The 18,719-nt window shown below is 36.9% G+C and overlaps 2 protein-coding genes across 6 annotated transcripts in view; one reads left to right on the forward strand and one right to left on the reverse strand.

Annotated features, from left to right (window-relative positions):
• The window catches only part of ITGA4 (integrin subunit alpha 4), a 55,691-nt gene extending 45,357 nt beyond the window's left edge, over positions 1-10,334 (forward strand). Inside the window, 10 exon segments of the mRNA XM_073306060.1 lie at positions 517-596; positions 961-1,050; positions 2,511-2,601; positions 4,146-4,253; positions 5,464-5,589; positions 6,433-6,552; positions 7,961-8,059; positions 8,387-8,506; positions 9,561-9,603; positions 9,606-10,334. Of these exon segments, the coding sequence (XP_073162161.1) occupies positions 517-596; positions 961-1,050; positions 2,511-2,601; positions 4,146-4,253; positions 5,464-5,589; positions 6,433-6,552; positions 7,961-8,059; positions 8,387-8,506; positions 9,561-9,603; positions 9,606-9,664 (936 nt within the window). The 3' untranslated portion in view covers positions 9,665-10,334.
• Positions 10,335-13,470: 3,136 nt separating this feature from the next.
• CERKL (CERK like autophagy regulator) overlaps positions 13,471-18,719 on the reverse strand; it is a 97,553-nt gene continuing 92,304 nt past the window's right edge. For 3 of the 5 annotated variants that reach the window (XM_073306061.1, XM_073306062.1, XM_073306067.1), the window contains 3 exons: positions 18,579-18,675; positions 15,609-15,784; positions 13,472-14,178 (listed from right to left, as the gene is read on the reverse strand). In XM_073306061.1, coding sequence (XP_073162162.1) covers positions 14,097-14,178; positions 15,609-15,784; positions 18,579-18,675 — 355 coding nt within the window. In that variant the 3' untranslated portion in view covers positions 13,472-14,096. Of the gene's footprint in view, positions 14,179-15,608; positions 15,785-18,578; positions 18,676-18,719 lie in introns of those variants that run through there. The other 2 variants (XM_073306063.1, XM_073306068.1) reach the window with 2 other exon arrangements.

Consider the following 18,719-nt stretch of genomic DNA (forward strand, 5'->3'; position numbering starts at 1 on the left):
CAAGCAGCAGGGCTCCAGGGCAGTGGGGCTCGGCAGACCCCCTGAAACCTATTTGCAGACCTCCAGCAGGCCACAGACCTCCAGCAGGCCACAGACCCCGGTTGAGAACTGCTGCTATAGGGGAGTGCATGTTAGAGGAAATAAAGGAAGCACCAAATCCTCTATCCCACTTTGGGTGGAAGTGTTTTTAGGGTATACTGTGACCATGCATTCAATCCAGAGCTGGAACTACTTCGATAGCACAATACATTTTCTGTACCTTAACCTTTCCTACAAAAGTTTTGTAGGAAAGTGATTGGGTTGACTGAGATTAAAACAAAAGCATTATGTCCTAATGAACTGGGGGCTGAACTTGTGCAAAATATAATTCAGTGCACTCTAGAATTTTTCACAAAAGTTAAACGTTTAAGAAAGAGGGAAATTTCAAATTAGTTTAATGATGTAACATTTCATCTTAAACATTTGTTAAGACACACCCAATCATTTAGCACAAACAATGTTTCATTTGTTCTACAGATGGATTTTAGTTTTCTCTTGGATGTAAGCTCACTTACCAGGGCAGAAGATGACCTCAGCATCACAGTTAATGCTACCTGGTAAATCTTGCTTGATAAAAATTGCTGCGTTTGATGAAAAATATCCCTAGCTTTGGAAAACAGAATAGGGAGCACAGCAAAGGCTTAATGAAGCACAACTGCAAGAAAGCTCATTTATTACATAAAATATAGAGAAACTGAAACCACAAAAAAGTAGATAATTGCTATTTAAATAATGAGAATTCTGCTAATATTGTCATAAAAATGATTTCGTACTGGCACATGGACAGTTACAAAAAAGTTATTTAAATAAGCTACTAGGTGTATGTTTTATGTAATTAGTTATTTCTAGAGATAACACATTGTGTATGATGCATTCTAACACAGCTTCCTCCACCCCTCCCGCCCCCATTTACTTCTACAGTGAAAATGAAGAGGATAAAGACCTGCTGTTGGATAACTCCATAACTTTAGTCATACCTCTGAAACATGAGGTCGAGCTAAATGTCCATGGGTAAGTAAGTTAATGGTTGCTCTGCATATCCATATGCATAGGATTGTTTATCCATTATTAAGGAACACATACCTCGGCTGAACTCCCATGATCTTCAGAGAGGAAGCATGGCCTAGTGAAAAATTGCAGTACTGGGAGTGAGAAGATCTAGATTTTATTCCAGGTTCTGCTGCAGACTTTGTGCTTCAGTTTGTCCCTCTAAAATGGGGGAAAAATCCCAAGAGGTCAGGGATTTAATACCCGAGGACTGATTCTTTGCTCTTCTATAACACAGTAGTATTATTTGTTCCTGCTTTTCTCTCATTTAATCCTGTTTTCTGCAAAGGTGAACAAAACCTATATTTTAATCCTTTAGCCTATCAAATTCCCTTTTGGTGGTTGCTCCGCCTTATGCTTTTGTGTGTAATTGTCCACTGCCCGAGTCAAACACGTGGTCTTTTATACTCAACTATATTGACTGTTTGCTGTTCAGCTTGTCCCGGCTGGTGATACTGCCTGTCATAAATTTGCCTATGAATAGATCTACCTTGTTCTGGGCAGACAGGCCCCTCTAAACCGGGCCTTGGTTTGCCCAGCCCCACTGTAATGTAATCACTGGATTGCAGTCATGTAGAAGGAATGCCCAGGGATACTTTTTAAGGATCCTTTCCTTTGACTGTCACAGTCATCAGGTGATGGCAAATGTAAAGGACACTTGGTATAAGTAAGGGCTTATAGAGAGACTGCTTCAGAGTGGCAGGCTCAGCATATTTGAACTCTACTTTGTATAGCAGGATACTTCTTTCAAACTAACGATGGGAAGGGGCAGCAACTGCTTCCACTATCTTCACTCCACTCTCCCACCGCTTCCCTTGCCACCATATCAATCATTGCAGCCAGTACAGGAATATTAACATTTTAGCTCCAGCATTTTTCGTTTGAAGATCTCCTAAGTCTTTGGGGAAACTGAAGCCCAAGGTTGATGTTACTTGTCGATCTCTCAGAATCAGTGGCAAAGTTGGAAATAAATCCTTAATTCCTCATAACCTAATCACTGAACCATACTTGTGACAAGTCTTTCTCTGAAGGTGGTGGGGACTGAAATCCCACTGATAATGGGGGTGGAGGTAAATGAGTCAGAGATTTAAGAGATGAGTAGCCCCTTTGTCCTAATTTCTCCCCTCCTTTATAAAAGCCCCTCTCTGAGTTGGGGATCAGTGGGTAGGGTTGGAGGAGGATGAGTCATCACTACCACATTGTGCCCACTCAATACATGGAGATGTCTGCCTAAATTAAAGCAGGCTTTATCCTGGACCTTCGCTACTGCAGGGCTAAGGTAAGTGCTAATTCAGACTTTCCAGTTCTCTGTAATGACCTGCATAGAGGACAGTCTGGCCTAGACAGGATAATGCTCATATTAACATTGCATACTAAATAGTGCTAATTTTGTCCTATTGTAATTATTTTTTTAATTACTGTAGATTTGTATTACCAGCTTCATTTGTTTACGGACCCAGTGAGAAAAATTCATCAATTAATTGTATGGAGGAGAAGATCAACTTCATTTTCCATGTAAGAGCTATTCTTTATAGAAACCATTCCTCTTTTTTTAAAAGTTAATTCTTAGCAACTGATAAGACAAAAAGCACTTCCACCTCACCTTGTAACTTACTGGGAAAGCATTGATCTTGTAAAGTGCTTAATATAGAAACAAATACATAAATCCTGGGATTGGTGAGAACTTCTGTGTGTAGCTGTTAACAGAAGCAGCTCCCTTGATTCTTGGCATCCAATTCCCAGCCTATATTTGTGGATGTACCAATCAGTATATGCTTCCCGCCAGTGCTTTCAAAATTTTGAGCAAAATACACCTGTAGCACTAAATTTCCATCAACAATAATAGCTATTAACATCTATAGGGAGTGTGCTTAGCTCACCAGATGGTGCCCTTACAAATTTTAAGCTTGGGTTCTCTCTGTCCATGAAGCCACCATGGATCTAGTAAAGTGTGCTTGAAAAGCATGATCTATGCCCCTTACAGATCACTAGAAACACTGCTATTGACTTTAATAGCAGCTGGATCAGTCACTAATTGAAGTTGGAGTTCCCTTAAAGGGTGCAAGCCATGTTAAAAAGAACCTATCTCACTTAATTCCCTTTGAACACTTTCATAGCCTCCTATAGTCTTTGCTTCTCTTCCTGTCACTTCTTTATGGCAAGCGCATTCATTCCATGCCCCTGCTAACCACAGCCAGCATCTGTTAAGCACCTTTGACTGTCACCTTTATGGAGTGCTGAAGGTGAGGAAACTTTTGCTGCTCATTTGTTTCGCATCAGAGGTCAGAATTTGACCCAGACATGCATGGGAGTTTCACTGATTTGCAATAGACCTGGATGATGGGGGTGGGAGGGAGGAATTTTAAAAGACACAAAGGGGAGCTAGGTGCTCAACTTCCATTCAAAGTCAATGGGAGCTGGGTACCTAACTCTCATTTGAGCCTTGGATAATATCCTCCTTCACCCTGGCTTACAGTTTTCAATGGGTTTTCTTAGACAGTACATATTTACTGAACAGGGGAGTCAGCTGTAAAAATATTTGTGATTTGTACTACATATCTGTTCACAGAACACAAGTGCTGCACAAGGAGCTGGTATACAGCAAGTACTGCATGAAGAGCATGAGGGGACTAGCTGGCTCTGGGGATTAGTAACAGGGTCTCTCTAGGTTCATATCCAGCACAGATTGGTGGATTAAAAGTCAATGAAAGTTGGGCATTTAGCTCCCTTAGACCCCTTTGAATAGTGAAGTAGTGAAATATGACCTCAGTTCAGGTCATAACAGACTAGTGTCATACCGCAAAGCTACCATTACCCCAATGGCACTTTATGAGCAGAGTTAAGAGAGAGATCAAAGAGTCAATAGGGCTAGAAAATGAACTGCACTCTCATCTCTTGAGGTGCGTCCCTCTAGCTCGGTCAAGTTTTATTGTCAAGCCAGCACTGGGAAGCCTCCATTGCTGCCATTGATGCTGTAAATGTGTGAATTGTGTGTATTCATTTCCTGATTAGTGTATGCAAATGGAAGTTTCAATTACTGTAGCACGGTTTCTCCCAAGGTTATCAGTGCTGGACCGAGCATGGCTCCTGCTATAGATTTGGAGATAATGGTTCCTAATTCTTTTGCACCAAGAGATGAAAAGCTGTTTAACATTCTGGATATCCAGGTATGTTTGTTTTGTTTTACTATGATTTTACATTCTCCTCTGTATGTAGTACATGAAAGCACAGAATCAGATGGAGTACAACAGTGCTTGAAAAGGCACGTCTAAATTTTTCTTATTCAGCTATATTGTATGTGAAACTTGACTGTAACAATTAGTGTGAAACGTATTAATTTTGCCTAAATATTTTAATTCCTCTTATTTTAGTGTATCAACCAATTATAAATGAATGTAAATCAACCAACCATGCACTCATTTCAGAAATTTTCATGGCTATTGATGCTGAATTAGCAGAGAAGTAGAAATGCTGAATTAAAATAAGCTGAGGTATTCTACAAAGGGAGTCAAATAGCCTGGGGATCCTTCCTTATACTGTGCCCACTTACAGTGAAATTGTGAATACTTGTTACATTTAGATTTAGTACATATTCAGTATTTAATTTACTGAAATATACTAGCTAGTATATTAGACTCTGATTGGAGCCTCATTGAAGTTAGAGTTTCCACCTGCATGGAGCTCAGTATTGGGCCAGTTTCTAAATTTTAAGGAGTGTTTCAATCTATTTTCCCTATTTCTGGATTCAGTGTTACAGCACTGAAAATTTCTTGTAAGGAGTAAAATGCAGTATTTTTTTTTTTTTTTTTTTTTAAAGAGGGGAGTGTGAATTCCTGCGTTCCATAATCCTGTCCAATAAACCATGTCAGTTTTGGTTTTAGATTCTACTCACCATCAGACCTGCTAATTATTTGATACCAGACAGCATGTTTGCTGCTGTACAGAACCCACAATACACAGTCTCCGCTCTACAGATTTTTGCTGTTCTTTTGACTCTGTTAGAATGCATTGTAGCCTGCAGTTCTGTTGACCTATTAATTAATGTAATTACATTTTCCCCAAAAAGGGAATGGGTGGGGTCTTAATAATTTCCCGTATTTATTTTTCCATCACACCTCTCTCTGGCTGAGTATGGCTCACACCAGAAACTTTCAGTACAATTCTGAGGACATGTAAGAGGTAAGCAGGTAGTTCTGGTTAAATAAACTGGGCTAGAATTGTGCCCACTATACCAACAGTGCATTTCTGTCATACTCTAGAGAAATCCTTTTCAAATACAGAAATTTTCTTTGAGTTTCTGCATGTACAGAAATGTCTTCTAAGCAGTATCTGGAAATGTTTAAAACCCAGGAATGATTGTGCTGTTGTTATTTCCAGACAACTGATGGAGAATGTTTTTATGATAATTATACAAGAGACTGTGCTTTACCAGAAAAAAATGGACACATGAACATATTAAAGGATCTCATCATTTTCTTTTCAAAGCCTACTCAGAGGCGACTGGTAAGGGTCTTTTTTTGTTTGTTTTGGTTTGTTCAGTCCCAATTTACTTAACCCTCGAAATAAACTGCGTACTTCATATTATGCGTTACACATACTTTTCAGGATTGATTTTAGAAGTCAGTGGGAAATTATACTTTTTAAAAGACTATACCTTATTATACAATGTTTTTGGTCATAAGCAAAAGGGATTAAATATTTTCAGTTTAGCTCCTACTCATACAAATGACAGAACCACCTCATATTGCTCAAGAGAAGGCTGGAGTATCAGAATTATTGCAGGTCAGAACTGAGATGTAATGGCCGTCTTATGTGAGGAAGTTTGTATAGGGCTTGTTTGTACTAGTCCTGAATGAGGCTAGTGCTACTAGTTCATTTTTGAATACTAACTCTTAAAGCAAAATCAAAAATCTACAGTATGATTGATGTACAAGTTTGAAAGTGCCTTTATGATTCTTAATAACTGGATCAATGGAAAACAAAACCTGCTGTAGCAACAATTTACTTATAGCCATGTTTTCAGAATTGCTCAACTCTCATTTAGATGCTTATATAGGAAATTAGCTCTCTGGAAAATTCCCCACTTCCCCCCAGTTGTGGCCACATGGTGTTTTGAAAACCTGACATAGTCAGGTGATTATGAGGCCATGCGTGTAGCTCTTCTGCCACCCAGTTTCTGGAACATTCATTGACAGTAATTTATTGTAGGTAGCCATGCATCTTGACCTATTCAGGCAAAAAAAACCCACCTTTTTCACTAGATGCCAGGGGCCTTGATATTAACAAGAAAAAATAAACCATGCTACTAAAGTTCAGTGTTGTGTTTTTGCTTTTTTTCCTTCCAAGTACTGCATGAAAGAAGATCATTTGTGTTTACGAATACTGTGTAAATTTGGAAACATGGAAAGTGGAAAAGAAGCAATTGTCCAGATGCAACTGGAAGCTACTCCTTCAGTTTTAGAAATGGTAAATTGTATATAAATCTTTAATCAGATAATTTTAAAAGGTTATTTGCTTTTTAATGGCATCACATGGATTTGCAGCACCCTCTTGTGAACACTGCGCTATATTTCTAGTTGACAGAAATAAATTGCACAATATTCATTTAATATATAAATCAAGTATTGTTAAATCCAAGTTAATATTATTGAGTATAAATACGCGTTTTAGTTCAAATACTGAAGAACACTACAAAGAGAGGTATTTAAATGTAAGAGGGTTGCTGTACTCTAACACGTGGTGCAAACCTCTCAAAGTGACAGATGCTGTGGCTTAGTTGGCATATCACAACCAAAAAGCAAGCTCCAAGATATACCTTTCACTTCAAGCTTATAGTACTATAAAACGGTGATAATTTTTGGTTTAATATTCCTGCACTGTTGATAATTTGATTACAACACTCACTAGCAGGATATGATAAACCAGACAGCTATTGGCATATAATTGCAGGCAGGCACATCATAGTTTTTTTTTTTGTCATAAACAAGCAGAGGAAAGATACTGAAGTGAATGGATCATTGGTCTCTTCTAGCATGACATTTCTTGGTCATACATACTGTAAATTGGTTAAAGGGTGAATGACTGTTGTCTCGTTATTCTAAACACAATTAGTATCTGAATTTGTCTGTCTGTGCTATGAACACTTTAGGTGATTTACAGAATGGTTTAATGCTGTTTAGATAATAACTAAGAGCCATTTTAACACCTAGACAATTCTTGATAATGAATGGGACTTATAGAAAATACAGCTGAATTGCCATATTTGCATAATAATAAATCAGATACTGCCTTTGATAAAAAGTAACTTAGGGTGTGGACAAAAACCCTCTATCTTTAAGGAATACCCTATACAGCAGGTCAGCCATTAATGCCTGGATCTCAGAAACTCTCTTGGTTGAAGTGATCACCACTAGGAATACAGCCTTCAATGGAGTGTTGCAGGGAACATTCTGATTATGGCACAAACAGTGGTTTCATTAATTTGGTGGGTATTAGATGTAAGTTCCAGGAATGGGGCAGCTCTTGGACAAATGGAAATGAGAAGAAAGCCTTTAAAATAGAAATCTGAACTCTGTTTGTCCCCCAAAAATGTATCTACAACTTTGTCAGTGACTCTGTCCTTTAAAATATTTAGCTTTGATTAGCAGTAGTGCCATAGTTCCAAGTTAACTTGTCTAAATTTATAAATACATAGTCCTTTTGAGTTACTGGAGTACAGTTCTGTTCCTGGCTCTGTCACTCAGTTCTTTTGTAGACTAGGGCACCTACACATCAACATTTAACTCACTGTTTATAGTATTATATCATCTTTTATCTGATGACCTCAAAGTATTACTGTATTTATGCAACTTGGCCTATCTTTTTTTTAAAACAGGATGAGGCATCATCACTTGAGTTTGAAATAAGTGCTACAGCATCACCAGAAAAAAATCCAAAAGTCATTGAACTACACAAGGAAAAGCAAGTGGCACATGTAAGAATTCTTTAAGTACACAAGTTGGTTAGCCCTCCCCCCTAAAAAAAATATATTCAAGAAAAATAGAACCTGAAATGATAAAATTATGCACAATTAGATATGTACATAATTGGAATTAAATTGCAGTTAGTTAGGCAAATAGATTTTTTTTTGGTCATCATCTGAAGCGGAGACAAGATACCATTTATGGGAATATATAACATATGTAGATATTTAATGAATGCAATAATAATAATTACTTCATTAAGTTATATTTTAATTGAATACATTGTCTATTCTAAACATACTAATATTCATACTTTAATGTTCCCCTACTTCATATAGGTCTTTTTGGAAGGACTACATAACCAAAAGCCAAAACATCATGTTACCATGCTGATTATTGGGATAGGTTCAGTATTTGGCATTTTATTGTTTTTGCTTATAGTGCTGTTACTCTGGAAGGTAGGATTTTTTTTCCTTTATCAATATTTCTCTGCTATTTTCATTAAATCCTTTAAAAACAGGAATAATATGCTTTATTATGATCTGTACTAAAGAATAACAAATCCTGATATGATTAATTCCCTTTTTCCAAAAACCTCTTTTAAAGTTTTTTCTTCATTTGTCCTTTTTACCCCATGTTTTCCCTATCTCAGTAAAAGTACTTATTGACATTAACTTACCTCTTCGCAATCTTTAATTCTGTACTCCAAGTTTTCCCCCATATTTATGGGCCAGATTTGCATAATTTCCCTCCAGAAGTCAAACATAATTTTTTTAGGCTGCTGCTTCATGTTTTTGCTATTCTGATGGACACACAACAGAATGGTCTACAATATTCCTAACAGAAAAGGTGAAAATGGTCTTGTTGCTTGCCAGCATTAACTGTTTTAAATTCTAAGTTCTTGTATATGAACACTAGGGCCAAATCTTGCTCCCCACTGTTAGTAGCCATACAAGGTCCAGAAAAGTTCTGATGGGGTAAGGTATTGTTCACTTGGTGTACCCCTTGCTTGCCAAAGGAATTTCTTTTCTGCCATAGTAAGGGAAGCGGGGATTAGACATCTGTGAATGTGACTCCACTAGTCATTATTCCCGCAGAAGAGTTCAGAAGTGTAACAAATGCTGGGATTTCATCATCGTTCCATATCCTGGGTGGGAAGATTTTGATCTCTGGACTTCCACAGTTCACAGCCCATTTGCTGATATTGTGAATGAAGGGAAAGGATTAGCCCCATAGATGTAAAGTAATTTTTAGTAATGCTGTCTTTTGCTATATTATGTACCAATTAGAAAAAAGTCTACATTTTTAAAAATTAGTTCAGATCAATAGGGCAGTCATTTTAATAGTAACATCACTGTTACTCCCAAAACAGAGTAACAAGCTGATACTTAATTACATATGCCAGCACGTCATCTTAATCTTTTATACTGTTCAAAGTAAGTGGATTTTATTAAATCTGACGAATTAAGAATTTGCTGACAGACACCAATTGATTTTGAAATTTTTTTTCAGTCTGGCTTCTTTAAAAGACGTTATCAACCTATCCCACAAGAGCAGCCCAAAGAGGAAGTTGGAACTTTGTAAATGGCAATAAGGAGGACCAAGATGACAATTAAAGGCTTCTTTCAAATGATGAATTTCAGGCTCAGTGACTTACATGATGAACGCTGATGAGAGAAAACTGATAACGAGTCTGTTGTTTACTCTTCGTGTTAGAATATACATTTCATTTTGCTGATCTGTGGAGGATTACACCTAAATGTAGCATCATCTTACTAAAATGCAAATGACAATCGGATCCTCAAATAAAGAAACTGTAATAGTAATATCTGAAATACCAGAAGTATCCATCTCTTCAAATGCATACAAGAACACTAAGCAGATAAAATGAAGAATTACTTACCCGAAGAAGAGTTCTTGGAACGTAGTACAGGATTATCAACCATTTTTGGGTAATAAGATCTCAATGGTTGGCCTTGGAGTGAATCATCACTCACTTAGCTTTCAACTTTCATTTCATTTTTAACTAGAGACTAAGATGAGATCCTCATCCCACTGTGGCACCTTTACACTGGGTAAAAGGCCTGAAGTGGTCAAGGGATGAGGCCTCCAATGCATGCATTGTAGAAGACAGCCACAAGGTCTTTTGAACACTCCTGCAGGCTCTGGACTAAGGCACATAACTACAGCGCTATGGAGGTCTTGGGTAGTGTTGTAGTCCGTAAGACAGCCTGGGAGGCTGCTGTAATTTAGACAAAAAGAAAAGGAGTACTTGTGGCACCTTAGAGACTAACAAATTTATTTTGAGCATAAGCTTTTGTGAGCTACAGCTCCGATGAAGTGAGCTGTAGCTCACGAAAGCTTATGCTCAAAATAAATTTGTTAGTCTCTAAGGTGCCACAAGTACTCCTTTTCTTTTTGCAGATACAGACTAACATGGCTGCTACTCTGAAACCTGTAATTTAGACAGACCTCCTGGGCTGTCTAAATTATGCCAGGGGCTACTCCAGTTCCAGAGCAGTCGAGGACTGGGAGGATGCAAAGGTGGCTTTAAAACCACACTACCTTCCCCTTCCTGGGGCTGGGAGTTCTGTGCTGAGCCTCTAAGAGGGGCAGCATAAAATCTTACCATTAATTGAGGTGCGTGGAAAGGTTTTTTGTGCTGATAAGCACTGAAAACTCAATGTCCTGTCAAGGATGCATCACATTGAGGGTTACCTTGAGAACGAGTCAAACATTTGAGGCCATCAGTATCAACCATCCTTAACATAGTACTAGCTGATAAGGACAGGAGCATACAGTTAATACTGTTTCTCACTCTTTCTCCTCAAACAAACACCAAGAGCATGAGGTTTTGGAGTGAAAGACATTCATGTGTTTTCCTGAACAATTATTATTTGCAAGCGTTGCTATAATGCTCAGCATTGTAGTATTTAAGGACACTTCCAGTAGCAGACAGAAGAGGCTCTGATGAAAAGTTTAAAAAAAACCCTAACTCCATAGGGCTAAATTCCATCCTTAGATGTGCAACTCCAGCCCAAAAGTGGCTACCCTCTGAAACCTGTATAATAAAATAGTTGGGATATCTAAGTTCAGTTCTTAGTGGATATGTTTTCAGCTTCATGCCACCATTGCAACTGGCACTCAAGTGTCAGTAGAAAGGAAAGAACTGAATTTATGTGGGGATTGAATTGCTGTTACAGGTGATCCCTTCAGGTTCTTAGAGAGATACTAGCAATGCCACCTACTTTTAGTACACTGATACCTGTTCTAGGTGGGAAAGGATTTCACTCTCTGGTCTATGCACCATCTCATCCAAGTGCTAAACTCATCTTAAACTTAATATGTCAACACATACTATGGCCTAGGGCTTTTTGTCCTTTCTCTGCTGTCTTTCTGGACTGCTACTAGAAAATTTAGTTCCAGCATCTTTTTTTTTTATGTAGTAAGTGTGGACATCACACAAACTGATTATGCAACATCACTTGGTAATAAAGCTCGAGTTAATAGCAACAAAGATTGCCTTTAACCAGTTACTTTGCTAATCGAGTTATATACATTTTTCCAAAGTGGCGTTTTGACCTAGGCTAAAGAATCCAAAGGTAACAGAGCATGATTTTCCATAGAGGGCCAAGTACCTGTAGTTTTCGTTTACTTCAGTTGGTGTCATGGGGGCTTCCACGCTTCTGAAAAACAGATCTCATCTCAAGGCATTGGCTTTCTGTTCTAAAATATTCAGCATTATATTAAGAACAAATGTGTACATATAGAAAGATGATTTTTAGAACAAAATGTGCTATGAGTGAAATATTTCATCCTGAAAAACTAAACTATTTGCAAAATTTATATCCTAAAAAGGAATTGAAGAGTCTAGAGCCAAGTGAATTATTGCACTTTAATCAAAACGTATTCAAACAGATAATCTAATATAGTGTGTTGTGAGAACTGTACCTCAAATACTGAAAGCAGCATTAAAATTGCTTTAATACAAACAATGCAAGGAAATGAGATTACAAAGGATTTTTTTGGAATTGCTTTAGTGAGTAACTAAATGCACAAGTGTTACTTGGAAATTGCACATTGCTATTCAAACTATGCTATTAGTATGTAAACATTGATCGGGTATTTCTCTGAGATATACACGCAAAATTCAATTAATTTAACAAACGTTGAGGTTTAATCTAAATAAGTAAATGAAAAATGTGAATGTAGGATTTCCTGATGATAGCATGTTTATTAATAAATGGTCATTCAATTGAATTTTATAATAACTATGTACACTAGTTTTTTGCAAATTTAATTATTTTGTTGATAATTTGCAGAGGTAATAAAATACAGTTAAATATATAATAATGATTTATAAAGATGGGATATCTTTAAAGAATCAAAGAAGAAATTCAGTTTTCACCACTCAAACACAGTACTTTAATGCTTCTGGATTAAGTATATAGCATCAAATTGCTCAGTTATAGTGGCACAAATCTGGAGTAGTGCCATTCAAGTAACTAGTGACTTTCGTTTTACACCATTGTAATGGAGAGCAGAATTTGGTCCACGGGATTTACTTTGTAATCCACTATACTGCAGATTATTTGGCCGGTTACTGCAGGCCAAATTATGCCCACAGGTGCCTTCCCTGCAGTTCCATTGACGTTAAATGTGAGTATGAAGACAGAATTTGGTTCTATGGGTTTTTTTTGAAGATGAATAACCATTTGCTAGTGCTACTTGTGAAGGGAGTGGAGGAAGAAAGAAAATATCCATGCTAATTGTTTGATTTAAGGTTGAGGTGTAATGCTTATTAAAAATATGAACCAAACTTCTAGTGTGTTCCTGTAGTCCTCATTAATCCCATTTAAATACTTGGGCCCCAGTTCAGCAAAGATTTAAGCACATAGTGAAATCCCCGTGACTTAAATGCTTAATGAATTGAGGCCTTAAAGACCAGTGGGCAACAACGGCTGTGGTTTAGTCACAGGGAAATGCAGTGTTCCTCCCTCAGCCCTGGTTGGGATGCCTCATATCTTTAACCTAATGAACAAGAGCACGCACACACATCTAAGCTTCTTCTCGTCCTGCAGGTCAAGCAGGCTGACAAATCTGTCAAGATGTTAGTTCCCACCAATCGCAATGCAGGGGATAACCACAGTTCCATGAAAAATTCAATTCCCATGAAGGTTGGAATCCTAATCTGTACCAGTGTCATGCATAATTATTGCATTTACCATGTAATTTATAAAATTAATCTGTTTACATACCTACTTTCTACTTAAAATATGTGTACTATGAAAGTATCACTCAAAATCTAAAATTAGAAATCTTACTCAGCATTTCTGCCTTATTCTAGCAAAAATTAATGCTTTTTACTGATAGTTTTAAACTTTAATCTTATAGAAAATATTTAAAGTTTACTTTAAGTAAGTTTGAACAAATGTTACATTCTAAGTGAATACCCTTTGTAAAAGGAAAAGTAGTTTAAGACCTAACTTGTAGCATGCTGAAAGCAAGCAAATTTTTACATCATCTCATTTAAAGGTCAGAGATTATCTGGAAATTGAAGGACCTGACAGAAGCCAAATTATGCCCACCCCAACTCACAGTAAAGTAGTACTTTATGACTAGTTCTAGCGATATGAATTAGGGTTACTAGTGAAGTAAAATATGACTAGATACAATTAAGGGTAACCAAATCAGACCCCAAATTGAACTCAGCCCCTGTTTAAAAAAAAACTTTACATTTTCCTGCTGAAATTCTAGTAATCACTTTTTTACCAAATATATAAAACCTACAAATAAGTATATTTGTTAATGTATTTATTTTCAGGGGTTTTTTAAGGTTAAAACTATAAACATTTTGTTTGATAATTACAATTATTTTACTTGATAAAAATCTTTGTAATATTGTTAGTTCTATATAAACATCCTAATTTCAGTCTTGGTCCTTGGACTTCAGTGGGTGAAGGAATGGGCCTTAAATAGCTGTTTAAAGATGAAAATGAGTCTTATGTCGAACCTGCACCATGAAACACATTTCTTCATAAATTTCTTCTACAGACAAGTGCACATTGCTTTGGAATCATCCAGTTCATCAATGCTCACTCCATAAAGATTAATAAGTTGTGGGTGCACCCTACGAAGTGAAGAAATAAAAATAAAGTAACTTATTAACTCTATCGTAGTTTTCATGTAACATTTTCTTTGAGGACAAATTTATATAATACATTATATGGAATAAAATTAAGCTGGAGTATGCTTACTTCCAGTCTCTTCTTTGGATTACTAAAAACTTCGGAGAGAGAATCTTTTTAATTTGGAGGTTTGGGTTGGAAAGGGATATCATGGTCCCTCTTTCATTCCCTCCACATCCGCACCCTGTGTTATAGTGAGCCTCCCACCATCAGCTCCATGTTTCTGGCTGGCCACAGTGTTATTATTGGAGAATAAGCCAACTCCCTTTTCCACTCCAGGGATTGTTCAACTGTGTGTGTTCATGTATTTCCATTCCTTAACCATCCTCAAATAGCACTAACTCTTCACAATCAAACAAGTTCTGTTGTATGGCACTACATATTTGGTTAACTCTGCAAATACACAAAAGGCACGGTGGGTACTTCCAAGCAGCAAACTTAAGTCTGATCTCAGAATTCAGAGCCTGGCTGGTAGGGAGTTCATCTTGAACCTTCAAAAAAGGCCCTCTTTTCAACCTGAAATAAGGCCCACTGCATTATGAACTTAGTGTAATGACAACCTTCTTCTCTCCAGGCTAAACATAGCTCACTTTGAGCAACATCAGCACCCCTTTTTGTGATACGGGGATTACAGAGTGAGCAGGAGTAAAATATGAACATTTGCAACATTCCCTATACAGTACTTATATGGGAATAATGTGGCAAATTTGTGATAATCTCTTAAACACCCAACTCACACTAGTCCCAGTTTTTTAGATTTTGTAAAATACAAACTTTTATAAAATGTTTGAGTTCAATAAAACAATTCCATCCAAAAATTCTATTATTTACAGCCTTGAGATTGATAGAAATTCTATTCTACCCAGAAACTATTTTTTTTCTTGGACAATATACTAAGCTGTCAACACTTATGCAGAGGACCCTTCGGTCCTCAACAACACAGGGACCTGTATTGCCACAGTATTAACTGAATATACAACTTTAACATGCAAAGATAAACATGCAAAGTCCATGGTGTGCTTGATTCTGCCCTCTCATAATTGGTGCAATCCTCAGTAGTTGAAAAATGAAATTGCAGAAGCACATTTTCTAAGATATGCACTGATACATTGATGTATTATACTATTACATTCTTTTTTAGAACCATTTTAAATAATGGCAGAATATAGACCTGTCTGACAGTTTTAGCAACAAATTTTCCTAAAGTCAACTTTTTGGGGGAATGTTATCTCTTGTACACAAGAAAGAGATAACAGTACAATTGGCCAAGTCTAGCAGGTGTTTTGCCTGACTACGCCTGCAGGCTGGATATCACATGTGATGGGCCAATAGTCTAGTTCATCAAATCCAATGTTACTATGCTTAGCCTTACCGAACGTGAACCTCTGATGCTCCTTCCATTAAATCTCCATCTATATTCCAAGGATAATTCCCTTCTGCAGAAGTAGCATGCAAATACACATTTTCTTCAGTATCATACCCAATTTCAGTTCTTGGTTGAACTTTTACTTCCTGAACTGCATAGGTCTCAACAAAGGGAAAATTAAACTAAAACAAACACAAATGTGTATTAGTTAAAGAGGTAACTCAAAATAGGTTAAAACTGTGAAATTAAAAGCTTACTTTTTCTCCTTAAATACACTAGAACCTCAGACTTAAACTGAATGAAGAATATTTCCTACAATAAATCTTCCCAGGTACAAGAATTTCAAAACAGCTATTTATGTGGAGTACGTAGAGCACAGTTTTATTTCCCAGCTTAATATTTAGACTATTTAAACATAAAGATCATTAGGTGAAGTACTGTGGCTTCCTCTATGTTATGAAGAACCTACCATGTTGTTGGCCCTCAATTTCTATTATTCCCATGGTTTTAGATTAATATGAAAAGTATGTAAAAACAAGTTAAATTTAGTTAATCCTAAACCATCAGACATACATCTTCTGAACATTTCATGGTAATTTAGATCAAGAGACTATCATCTGAGCAATTTTTTTTTTTTATTTTGGTACAGAATGGCAATGGCTGAGGCAGAGAAGCATCTGGAGTTGCCTAGAAGTGGATCTTTCTTGGGAAAGTACTCACTAAGAAATTACAAAAAACAGGGAAGAAGGATAAGGGAGACTGAGATATCTCCCACAGAGAAGCCAGAATTTGCTGAAGAGTGCTGATTTCAGTAGGAGACTTTTAGGCTACAATTAATTGTTCTTCCCCAACTGAGTAGCATAAAGCCAATGCACTCTGATCGAACAATGCCTCAGACAAAGACAAGCATTGTTCAGAGTTTTAAGCTTCAATGGATTACTATATTACTAAAATTCACATATAAACTTGCTTTCTTTAACATTTTTACTTCCTGAACCATACACACACAGAGAGACAGACTTCATAGACAGAAAAACTAGCTGATCTAAGTAGGATAAGTTTTAGAGAACAGGAGCAGCAAACAAGGTGTCTTGCTGATTTTCAGGTATGAGGCAGCATGAAACTGGGAAACTTGGGAAAGAAAAAAGAACAAGGAGTACTTCTGGCACCTTAGAGACTAACAAATGTATTTGAGCATAAGCTTTTGTGGGCTAAAGCCCACTTTATCAGATGCATGCAGTGGAAAATATAGTAGGAAGATATATATATACACACACATATACACACACACACACCATGAAAAAAATGCGGGTTGCCATACCTACTCTAACGAGACTAATTGATTAAGGTGGGCTATTATCAGCAGGAGAAAAAAAACTTTTGTAGTGATAATCAGGATGGCCCATTTCAAACAGTTGACAAGAAGGTGTGAGTAACAGTAGGGGGAAATTAGCATGGGGAAATAGCTTTTAGTTAGTGTAATGACTCATCCACTCCCAGTCTTTATTCAAGCCTAATTTAATGTTTTCCAGTTTGGAAATTAATCCCAGTAAAGTACAATATCCGATTCACAGATACAAAGCATTATATGAGCGCTAAGTAATGCATTAGAGCATTACCAAAAAAGGTTCCAGTTTAATGGTGTTCATGTTGGTGCACTATGGATACAGAAAACACACTAGTAAATATCAATGTAGATAAAGCAAGAGACATTAACTACCCATTTGTCATGCAATTTTTTCAGTCATGTACATTTTATGGGCAACTTGTTTCCTGGACAGAACAAACTAAAATCTTGACTCTGGCTTTGATCTCATGAAATGTATTGTTTATATTCAAGCCAGTGTTCATAATTTAATGTGCTATTTTACTTTGAAAAGTGACTCAACAGAAATGGTATCACAGGATTCCATTTTTATTGTCATGCAATTATTTCCAGATACATTTGCTCACTTTACAAGCAAAGTGGTGTATTTTTCAACTCTGCAGACTTACTCAAGGATTTGAAAGTTATGCTGTGTTTTTCCAGCTTGTCCATCATAACCAGTAACCCTGACCCAAATGAGGTGAGTTATAGGCATAGTAAAGGTTCATGTAGATTATAAAGTGGGTCCACGTTTCCTTTCACAAGTGCTAGCTGACAGAATGAGAAAGGCTAAAGCCTTTTCTGAGGCATATTGGTGCTGCCACCACAATATGGAACTAGGCATCTCCCAGGGATGACATCCAGCACAAAGGAAGGACACCTCTTCAAAAGGTCCTAAATTCTGAACGATTATTTGAACCAAACCTAAACTTGCCTATCACTAATTTTACATAATAATATGACTCATTTGGAAGATGATCAGTATAACATGAAAGTATACATTTACTTCGGTTTGCACTAAGTATTTTGAAGCAACAGTGAGGCACGCTGATAGAAGAAACAAAAGCACCACTTAACTCTAATTTCTGTGATGCAGCTAAAGAAAAAGTGGAATATTGACCATGTGTTTTTAAAGGGCAGATCTGGAAACCTCTCCTACAGTCCATTCATATCCAGGAACTGGGGTCTATGAAAATCAAAGGGCATAATCTGCTAAAACTACTGCAGCCATCATAGCATGCAGTGATTTGCCAAAATTTGTTTCTTCTGAAGAGTAGCATCTGGTCCCCAGTATGTGCCCTTAATCTCAGTACACTAAATTTAAACACAAAATTTCTCTGTCCTTATTTTAGTTTAGGAGCTTTACACTTTTGTGCAACTGCTGGTGTAAACCACATATAAACTAAACCATAACAGATGGGCTGAAACAGGCTAATCGGTAGTAGTCTGATTAGAGATTTTCAAAAATCAGATAAAAGGGGGCTAATGCATTCTGACAGGAAAACTAAGTCTCCTTATGAGGACACTAATGTTAACTCCTGTAGCATGTCTACCTTCATGATTAGTAGCTCTTTTATAATCACACAAAAAAAAAATAGGATTAACTGTACCTGATTTTTTACACTGGCATATCTTTTCAGATGTTTTATAAACTCTGCCCGAGAAGTGTTTCGAACAACAATAAGAGCCATGCTACCATTATTCAACCTGAAAAGTACGTTTTGATTAAACTAATGTTACATTCAAAGGTC

The sequence above is a fragment of the Lepidochelys kempii genome, chromosome 11 (assembly GCF_965140265.1).
Source record: "Lepidochelys kempii isolate rLepKem1 chromosome 11, rLepKem1.hap2, whole genome shotgun sequence".
Lineage (NCBI taxonomy): Eukaryota > Metazoa > Chordata > Testudines > Cheloniidae > Lepidochelys > Lepidochelys kempii.